General features: G+C 41.8%; 1 protein-coding gene across 1 annotated transcript; it reads right to left on the reverse strand.

Annotated features, from left to right (window-relative positions):
* Positions 1-7,702: 7,702 nt before the first annotated feature.
* LOC129187343 (olfactory receptor 6N2-like) lies at positions 7,703-8,644 on the reverse strand. The gene has a single exon (XM_054786461.1). The coding sequence runs from the start codon at positions 8,642-8,644 to the stop codon at positions 7,703-7,705; it is 942 nt and encodes a 313-aa protein (XP_054642436.1).
* Between the last annotated feature and the right edge of the window lie 2,843 nt (positions 8,645-11,487).

The raw sequence follows: 11,487 nt of genomic DNA on the forward strand, positions 1-11,487 counted from the left end.
CCGTTGCTCATTTATGAATCATCAAAGAATGATTCATGAGATGTATTCCATTGTAACCTTCATGTTCAAATAAACTAAACCAAACCAAAACTTAACAATTACATCACATCTTCTTTAGCTGTGGAACACACGTAAACAAGATGGCCGTGGCGCTCCATCGCGGATGAAGATGCGGGCATCTTCATCACATACACACAAATGGAGAGGCGGCAAAGGTATTGTTAGGTTTTGTTTGTAGTTTCATTTTGACAAACCTGTGAGGCTTTTTCCAACATATGTTGTGTCCTTTCATGAGTTTTGACACAGCGTAAATATGTGTTAGCAATCGGCAAAAACTGTAACATGTAAAAAAAAACTCCAAAGGAGTCAGCCATGACCTCACCGCACATTACTCCTGTTGTGTGGCGTCACGTGGGACAAAGCGGGACCAATTAATGCCACAACTGCTTCCCGGATGTGGGAATTGCTGGTGACAATGCATAACCATGCGGGAACAATGCACGTCCTGCGTACTGTCATGCACTAGACGTAAACAGTACTCGACTTACATAATATGTTGTGCGAGCATTTTCAACTGGCTTTAGCTTGTAGCTTGTAAGGGAGGTAGTCCATTGCTAATTTACTTTGGTACAAGGCTAACATTCTTATTCACAAAGACAGAGAGGTTGACTGAAGTTTGAAACCACTGAGGGGTGCCACTGCTATTTTGTGTAATACATGCAAGCAAAGGTTATTCTTCTTCTACTTTTGGCTTCTCCCATTTGCCGTTGTCACAGCGTATCACGTGCTTCCATCTGTAGAACATAAATACTAAAACAGCTTATACCCTCCAATGCTTCTAGTCTTGCTGCCTTTCCACCTGCTCTCTTGAACACAGTGTATACATTTTTTTCCTCCAATCTCTCTAGTAGGGATGAGCTGGATAGTCATTGTAGATGAGTATCCGTTATGGATAATGCATTTTTGCCGAGTACGAGCATGAAATGAGTGTAGCTTGTCATTATCCATAATTGTGACGGAAAATCCTCAATATGTATTCGCTTTTCACACTCTGTGATTGATATTTTTAGAACAGGCTGGCGCGGACTCATGTGGTCCTTAGGGGCCACCTGGTGCCTGTGGGCACCGTTTTGGTGACCCAATTTGGACCACACATACACGCATAATAAAGACATTTATGTGATGTGTGAAGTGTCCGTGAATGCATCTCGCGGTCTGTCTAGGAAGTGTCGTTGCAATGACAAATGGACTACACACATTTAATTAGTTTGTTTAGAGTTGGAAATACACATATGATGTTTGAATTGCACTGCTGTTGATGTGTTCAGGTTAGAATAAACATAAACATAAATAAAGGACCAACCGATTCTGTGGGGAGCTACACAGTGCCGCTGTCTGTCATCATGTCATCTTAGTAAACAATGCTAGTGATGGTCGTTATTGTCACGTGGTGGCACACGGCCTGGTAACTGGATTCCAAGATGCAGAGAGACACCGGTGGCAATTTATAATATTTAATGCGTTAGTCGTGGTACAGAAAATTTACAGTCCAAAAACATACACAGCCGCGGGGAAAAACAAGAACTAAAGGCGCTGCACAAAAAAACTGGCAGGAACTAAGGACAAAATACAAAAACTAAGGTAGATGCGAACAAACAGAAACTACACAAAAACTAGGAACTGAACTAGATACTTCAGCCAAAAGCAAAAACATCTACAGCAATGTAAACTAAGGATGAATATCATTAGCGTGGAACCTGGCAAATGACTAAGTGTGGAGCACAGGTCTAAATAGTCCAACGAAGATTGAGAACAGGTGTGTACAGGAACTCCTCCCCTAGGTAGGCAGGTGCACTGCAACAAAATACCATTTGGTGGCAGGATAGCAGCAACATAACTATGACAGTACTCCCCCCTCTTAAGTCGACCCATGGCGGCTTATCTGGTTTATCAGGATGGGACGAGTGGAACTCGCTAATGAGAGTTAGATCAAGGATACAGGAGCGGGCAACCCACGAACGTTCCTCAGGACCATACCCTTCCCAATTGACCAGATACTGCCACCCTCTACCCCTTCTTCTAACGTCTAAAATAGCCTTAACTGTGTAAGCGGGTAAGCCATCGATCATACGCGGCGGGGGCGGATCCTCGACCGGAGGGCACAGCGGACTTGAAGATACTGGCTTGATCAGAGAGACGTGGAAAACAGGATGAACCCTCATCATCGACGAGAGTTGGAGCTTGACTGGCAAAGGGTTAATAATAGTCTCAATACTGTAAGGACCGATGAATCTGGGGGACAGCTTCCGGCTGGATCCTGCTAATGGTAAGTCACAGGTGGAGAGCCATACCTGGTCCCCCAGGTGGCACGGATAATCTTCCTTCCGGGCACTCGCTTGGCAGTTCCAACTCCGTGGCTACATCCATCATTCTTTTCTCAATGTCCCAGCGCAGTCCCCCCAAGACTCGGGCTACAGGTAAGATGGTTTCTGGTGGTCCGTCTTCCTAGACAGGGTCGAAGATTCTGGAGAGAGCATCGGGTTTAATATTTCTTGAACCAGGTCTGTAAGTAATGGAAAAATTAAATCTTGTCAAGAATAATGACCAACGGACTTGATGAGAGTTGAGTCTTTGAGCCGTACGGATGTAGGCTAGATTCTTGTGGTCGGTGACAACAATGAAAGGTTGGGCTTCACCCTCCAACCCGTGCCGCCACTTCCGCAGCGCAAGAACAATGGCAAGTAATTCTCTGTTACCCACATCATAATTACTCTCAGCCCTGGTGAGGCGACAAGAGAAGAATGCACACGGGTGGAGCCTCTGGTCAACCGGGGATCGTTGGGAAAGGACGGCTCCCACTCCTGTATCCGAGGTATCAACTTCAGTACCGGCGCGGAAGTAAATGATTTAAGCTTGACAAAAGCGGTTTCGGCTTCTGGAGACCACTAGCTTGGTAGATGTAAGCTTCGTCAGAGGTTCCACCTTACTGCTGTAAGGGTAGAATGAAACACCTATAAAAATTGGCAAACCCCAGGAACCTCTGTAGATGCTTCCTTGATGTGGAAGAGGGCCAATCGACCACTGCCTGTATCTTGGCGGGATCGGCTCTAAGTTGACCATTCTCCACAATGTACCCCAGGAAAGATACCGTAGAGACATGGAACTCGCACCTCTCTGCCTTGACAAAGAGCTGGTTCTCCAGAAGCCGCTCAAGCAGGATCAATAGGCTGATCAGGAGAGCGAACTCTGTCCTGGACGGTCCTCTGGACTCCGTGGAGGAAGTGGGGGAGAGAAGGATGTTGGCTAAGCTGACATCCATCATGAACAACACCTCTCACCCGCTACATGACACTGTTGTTTCCCTGAGCAGCTCCTTCAGCAGCAGACTGTTACACCCACGGTGTAAGAAGGAGAGGTTCCGCAGGTCCTTCATACCGACCGCTGTCAGGCTCTACAACACCTGCACCACCTGAACCATGTTGTAGACACTATGCTTTCTTTACACTGTTCTCTTTACTTGTCTTGCTGCTGTAACAAGTAAATTTCCCCGCTGTGGGATAAATAAAGTACATACAATACAATACAATACAAGCACCTGACGTACATGGCGAACGTGATCCTGTAATGAATTGGAGAAGATTAATATGTCGTCCAAAAAACAAAGCAGAACTGATTAAGATAGTCACGGAGAACGTTATTGATGAGATTTTGGAAAACGCCGGGTGCGTTGGTGAGACCAAAGGGCATGACTAGGTATTGGTAATGTCCGAGTGGAGTGTTAAATGCTGTCTTCCACTCGTCTCCCTCCCTTGTGCGCACCAGGGGGTAAGCGTTCCGTAGATCTAATTGTGAAAAAACTTTAGCTGCATGTAGCGAGGAAAAAGCTGAGTCCATGAGCGGAAGAGAGTAGGAATTCTTACCTGTGATATCATTTAATCCACGATAATCGATACAAGGTCGTAGCGACTTATCCTTTTTCTCGACAAAAAAGAAGTCGACCCCCAGGGGCAACGTGGAGGGTCGGATAAGCCCTGCTGCCAAAGAAGTAGTTATGTAATCCTTTAAAGCCTTTTGCTCGGGTGCCGATACATGGTAAAGTCTAGCATTAGGCAGGGGTGCGTCGGGCAAGAGCTTGATTGCACAGTCATAAGGACGATGTGGTGGTAAGCTTTGGGCTCTGTCCTTACTGAAAACGCGAGCCAAGTCGTGATATACTTTAGGAACTTGGGATAGGTTGATCCTTTCTTCAATAACTTTAACCATCGGACTCTCGGGTACCGCTGAACGTAAACAGTTAGCGAAACAATGATTACCCCAGTGGCTAACTGTCATATTTTTCCAATCAATAGACGGGTTGTGAAGCTTCAACAAGGTGAGACCAAGAACAACGAGTGCGGCGTGAGAAGGAATATTTAAAGAATCGAATCATTTCCTGGTGGTTACCTGAGAGTCGTAAATTCAATAATTCAGTCTGATAGGATACTATGGCCAATAATTCCCCGTCAAGGGAGCGCACCTCCTTAGGACTAGGTAACTTAACTTTGGGAATACTATAAACTTCAACAAACTTGTAATCCAAAAAATTATCATCTGAACACTGGTATGTCCCCCCCCCAACCATGGTTCCAGCAACGTAAAGTCTTAATTGAGGCATTCTCCCGCTTGCCTGCTTGGCCGAGTACTCACAGTCCGATATGGGGGGTCGATCTCCGGCTAACTTCTGGTCGGCACCAGTAGTTGGACGAGACGACTTGACGACATCTGGCGGTGACGATGGGCGGCGAGGCGGCCGAGTTGGGCCGGACGCAATGTGGTGGTTGTCCGCTCCACAATACAGGAAGAGATGAAGTCGACGTCGTCGTGCCCGCTCCGCTTGTGGTAGGTTCCGTGCTTCCAGCTGCATGGGCTCCTCTTGGGTGCAGCCAGTGGTATCTGCAGCAGCATGGAAGCGCCGTTGCTCCCTGTATGGCGCAGGCGTCACCCATGGTATCGGCCGTGGAGGGGATCCTCCGGATCGTCCTTCCTGAGCATACTCCCGGTCGCATTCGCGTAGGCGGTTGTCCAAGCAAACTGCCAAGTCTATGAGCTCATCCAACGTACGGGTGTCATCACGTACGACTAATTCGTCCTTTATACCGTTATGTAGGGACTTACAAAAAGTCCCGCAGCACTGTCTCATCGTAACCGGCAGCCAAAACCCGAAACTCAACGGAGTATTTGGCGACTGAATGTTTTCTTTGCCTCAAATCCAGTAATCTACTTCTTGCTTGTCGTCCTCTAATGGGGTGATCAAAAAGTTTACGTATTTCACTCAAAAATAAAGACAGTGGTGAGCGTATGACTGGGTTGGCTTTACTACTGGCTAGTGCCCAAGCTGCGGCCCGATTGCTTAGAAGGCTCATGATAAACGCGACATTGGCTTAATGGGAGATATACGTACTGGGCTGTTGATAAAAAAACGAGCGAACATTGGTGTAAACATGAGTCCGTCTCCCCAGAAAAACGTGGTGGGTGCGGTGTACTAGGTTCTCTAAAGGACATGAGTGAATGAGATTCAGAGGAATCAGAACCGGAGGAAACTGAGCCCTCGCTCTGAGGTGTAGTTACAAAAGGGTGTTCGAGACGCCGATCCAAAGAAGATAAGCTGGTGGGCAAAGTGTTCAGTGCCTCCATGACCTCCTTAAGGGTCTTGTCATGGCTCCCTACCAGGTGGCCCTGGTGTGCCAAAGCCGACCGGAAGTGGTCTAACTCTGCGGAATCCATCTTGGCCAGATTGTACTGTCACGTGGTGGCACACGGCCTGGTGGTAACTGGATTCCAAGATGCAGAGAGGCACCGGTGGCAATTTATAATATTTAATGCTTTCGTCGTGGTACAGAAAATTCACAGTCCAAAAAAATACCCGGGCACAGTCGCGGGGAACATCGAAAACTAAAGGCGCTGCACAAAACAACTGGCAGGAAGTAAGGGCAAAATACAAAAATACAAAAACTAAGGTAGATGCGAACAAACAGAAACTACGCAAAAACTAGGAACTGAACTAGATCCTTCAGCCAAAAGCGAAAACGTGGCAAAAAGCATGGCTATGCAAAAACATCTACAGAGATGTAAACTAAGGATGAATATCATTAGCTTGGAACAAGAGCATGGTCAGAACTAAATACTCACAAGAACTAAGGCAGGCCAGAACAATGCGTATCAAACAAAGGCAGAGCATGAGCATGGAAAGTCAGAATGAGAGAAGACAATCTGGCAAATGACTAAGCGTGGAGCACAGGTCTAAATAGTCCAACAATGATTGAGAACAGGTGTGTACAGGAATCCTGACCGAGGTAGGCACAAAATACCATTAGATGACAGCAGAGCAGCAACACAACTATGACAGTTATATACGGTCATTTGTCCCACCATTATAAAACTGGACATATTTTCATAACTTTTTCGTGGATTGTCTTCTCAAATATTTTGAAGCCAACCCAGAGGGGGTGCCGCAAAAACCATTTGACTCTAGAACACCGTGTTTGAAATGCACCTTACCGCACGAGACATGTGATTGGCTAAAGATGCTAACCTAGGTTCCAGCTCAGTGTGTTGTTCAAGGTAGCCTCTGGATCCTCTGAAAAGAAGTTCTTTCAAATGTGTGGTTCTTTGATATCCATCATGATGTGAAGCAACATTCATCACGTCCACTCCTCAGATGTTTATTAGAAGAATGTAGTGCTTGTTGCTAACCATTTTGACTAAGCTAATGTAAATTACTTTTTCTAACAATTACATGGAGAAATAAATACTTCGATGCTAACAAGTGTGGTCATATGCTTTTGGTCACAAGATGACACAACAATTGATATGTTTCGAGATTTCTTTCATTTTCACTCCATTTTATGATTGGATTGAACAGAGGACTATACACAACTATTTGTAAACTCATTATTAAATGTACACTTTTTGGAAGATCGGACTCCAATTGAGCTGAAATGACATCAAATACACACCAAAAAAAAAATTGCACATTAAAACCATCAGGTGTGGTAAACATGTCTCTGCTGCTTTTTTCTGACTTCTACACAACTGTGATAAGTTATTATAAATGTGTGGTTGTCTGCTGTCCATCATGGCGAGGAGCCCCTTTGATCACATCTGTTATAGAGATGGCTGTTTAGAAGTATTTTAACTCCCCATGCTGACTTCATGCAAACACAAAAGTACATGTCAGGATAGTTTATTGAGGTGCAGAAGGTGTCAACAATCACAACATTTTGCATTTCATATCCTTTAAATAGCTTATGCATTGATGAAGGAGGAGGGAAGTGTTAAATCACACACATAAAACGATAAGTAAATATTTTTATAACTATTTATTGAAGTCTACTCCTCCAAATCTCAACAATTACTGGTAGTTTGTTCGCTCCCTGTGTTTAAATATGACCATTTTATACATACATACAACTATATATGTAAATATAAAAATAAATAATAAATGAAATTGATAATAATCACATAAATATAGTTTTGTAAACGAAGACATGGATGGATGAATGGATAATAGATAACGGGGGTAGAACGTGACAGAAACATTGTATACTGTATAAATACATGCGGGAAAAAATGAAGCTTGTTGTTGTTAGCTTTCTTCATCTTCTTCCACATATACTGTATCTTATAAATGCCACTTTCTAATGTAAATGACATTTTCTAAGGATTACTTGTAGAAATTGCGTGTAGTCACAAGCTGACACAACAATCTCTTGATGTGTTTCGAGATTTCTTTCATTTTCACTCCGTATATGATTGGATTGAACAGAGGACCATACACAACTATTTGTAAACTCATTATTAAATTTACACCATTTGGAAAATCTGACTCCAGTCGAGCTGAAATGGCATCAAATATACACAAAAAAAAGCAGCACATTAAAACCATCAGGTGAGGTAAACATGTCTCTGTAGCCTTTTTCCTGACTTCTACACAACTGTGATGAGTTATTATAAATATCTTTATGTAGGTAAAAAGGATGAAAATCACAGGAACAACAATAATATTTAGCAGCATAAACAAACCATAAATATGAAGAAATGTTGATTTTACACAATAAAGCCTAAAAATTTTACTGTTGCAAAAAATTCCATTTGTTGTAAAGTCACAGAGTTTTTGTTTAGAATTAATTACAATTGCTCCTGCAACCTCGAGTGCAGGTAGGAACCAGGCCACAGTCAAGAGGACAGTAACAGTCATTTTTCCCATGATAGTTGGATATTGCAGAGGTTTGCAGATAGACACATACCTGTCATAAGCCATGGCTGACAGCAGTAAGATATCTGACATTCCTAAAGAATAAAATATAAAATATTGAAACATACATGCTGAATAAGAAATAGTCTGTTTTTGAGATAAGACATCAATGAAAAGTTTGGGGTAGATAGCAGTGCTAAACAAAACAGAGTTGAGTGACAAAGCTGCAATGAAAATGTACATAGGCTCATGAAGGTTCCTGTGAATCCAGATTAGACATATAATGGTGCAATTAGTGCAGAGGATAAGAATATAGAGTGTCATCAAGATGACAAAGTAAAGATATCTGTATTTGTCCAATTCTACATAGCCACCGAGAGTTATATATGTTCCATTGAATTCAGCATCCATGAAGTTAGTCCCAGATGAAAAGATGATCACGTTGATTCATGTGCACGTAGCTGATGTTACTCTTTATCTCCACAAAACAAAGTGAAGTGTTGGAGTACGATCAGGTTGTTTATAAGAGTTGTTCATCCTCCATGGATCTCATTAAGTGCTCTACCAAGAGTTGCTGTCATGTCAACAAGTTTCTCCAAGTCTTTATGGTGATGTAAGCTTACTCGTGGATAGCCAATAGTACATTTTTCTGGGTGATAATTGTCCTACAAATTATTGCCAATAAATGATATTATTGTCAACATTATTTTGAGACCATTTTTTCATTAATGATGTAGTGATAATATGTGACACATTAATGTGTACACAATCTCAAAAGAAATAAACTTCAATTTCTTATGAGTATTAACATTGAAATTGGAATGTCAAGAGTATTTAAATAAAATAAATTAAACGCGCGCAGAAATGCACGCGCTGATGTAAAACAACAGTTCCCCAAAGTGTATTGAAAAAAATAGATCAGAAAAGCGAAACGTAACGTGTATGATGAACACTACACCATATTTCTTTTATTTTGAATCAGTGTCACTTTCGTTATTGTTAAAAAGCCAAATAACCCGGAATTACTCTGAAGTTCACATTGTGTGTCAATGCAGATGTCTGCTCATTTGCATATACACTTCCTTGATTCGATTTCAGCAACATTGTGTGTGGAATATGCTGTTTACATATAATGAGGTGTAACGTTTTGTCGGAGTTTAGTCAAAGTACATGTTTCGGATGCAGCAAAATACCTTAGTTGCACAATGAGGTGTTATACTTCGGGAATCACGGCAGCTGAAACGCGAGTTCCGCCGTTTTGTATTATTTAATTGTCTTTGTCACCAACTTTTTCATTTCAAACGGGCATGTGTTTGATACACAACAGGTATGAAGAAAGTATTCGATTGTGTAGCACATGACATACACAGCTATCAAGTGCACACACAGAGTGCTGCACCAGCACTCGCTAGCGCCCCACCTCTCCCTACTGGGACAAAGAGACTGAATTACTGACAGGAGGGTTCGCTCACTCTGTTCATTCCGCTATAGAACCAACACGCCCCGGTGTTGAGACAGATGCACACAGTGAACTCTCTTGTCATCCAGTTTGTTTGGTAGCGAGAGAGGAGAAAAACAACCACACATGCACCTGTCAATATATCAAGGCCGGCAAAATGATCATGTTCGTTTTTATTTAGCGTGCGTTTAATTGATTTATTGATTATTGTGGCAGGCGTAGTACCAAGCTAGCTTTTAACTTCGACGGCACTAATCAAAATCGTCGAGGAAATTACCAGCTCTATAGAGTGCAACAGTGGGCAGCCAGTGTGTTTATCAATCTAACAAAAGCATTCGATACAAATAATCACAATATCCTAATGAACAAATTAGAATGGTATGGTATCTGAAGTTTGGTTTTTAACTGGGTAAAAAGCTGCTTCACGAACAGGAAACAACATATGACGCTAGAAGAATATATATCCTCAAGCTTAAATGCATCTTGCGGCGTCCCAAAAGGTGTCAATGCTAGGGCCAAAACTCTTCACTCTATATATAAATGACATCTCAAAAGTCACAAAAGACCTAAAGGTAGTATAATTTGCAGACTATACTCCTGCTTTTTGTTGTGGAGAAAACACACAAGAGCTCATTTAAAAAAGTCACAGATGAAATGACTCGACTAAAAAGATTAAAAAATAGACTATCCATAAACCTAAACAAAACACAAAAAAATGTTACTTGGTATAGTACAAGTAGAAAGGACACTCGTACACAATTACAAAAAGACAAAGTAGACATTGACAGGATGAACGAAAATAAATTTCTAGGTGTTATAATGGACGACGAAAGAAGCAGGAAAACCCACATTAAAAATATACAACTTAAATTACCAAGAAATACTTCAGTATTGAATAAATCATCAATGCAAACAGTTATTATAAAATCTACTTGTAATAATTATTTACCATCTCGGTAAATTAATTTTTTCCGACATGTGCGTTGTAAATTTTTAACACTGGAAGATGGTCGCTGATGTTGTTGATTAACAGGCCGCTAGTTGTGTTATTGTCAAAGTCATTGGTGAATATAGTATCGATAAGTGTGGCACAGTGTTGTGTTATTCTACTTGGTGTGGTGATTTTAAGATATACTGTAGACTCACACTATAGATTGTACCTATGAAGTCATCTATTTACGTTGTTTTAATCCAAACCTCAAACGTTTCAATAATTGACTTTGGAGTTCTAATTAACACATTTTTGCTTTTTTCTTTACAGATTTCAATTGTTATACATTCTAAGATGTTATCAATAGCAAATGACATATTCTTGACCGTTTTATATTTCAGATGTTTGTCCACACACACAGCCACTCCTCCTCCACTTGTATTATTCCTGTTGGTGCAGGTTATTACATAACCTTCCAGCTGAAAGTCCATGCCTTTGTCAGCATTTATCCAAGTTTCTGAAAAAGTAAGTTTCCAAAAAGTATTTGGAAGCAATTCAAATGCTGTTGATGTGTTCAGGTCAAAATAAACATAAAGATAAATAAACGAGCGACAGATTCTGTGGGGAGCTACACTGTGCCACTGTCTGTCATCATGTCATGTTAGTAGACAATGCTAGTGATGGTCGTTATATACTGTCATTTGTCCCACCATTATAAAACTGGACATACAGTATTTTCATAACTTTTTTGCGGTATGTCTTGTCAAGTATTTCAAAGCCAATCCAGAGGGGGTGCCGCAAAAACCATTTGACTCTAGAACACCGTGTTTGAAATGCCCCTTACCGCACGTGACATGTGATTGG

The sequence above is a fragment of the Dunckerocampus dactyliophorus genome, chromosome 9 (assembly GCF_027744805.1).
Source record: "Dunckerocampus dactyliophorus isolate RoL2022-P2 chromosome 9, RoL_Ddac_1.1, whole genome shotgun sequence".
NCBI lineage: Eukaryota > Metazoa > Chordata > Actinopteri > Syngnathiformes > Syngnathidae > Dunckerocampus > Dunckerocampus dactyliophorus.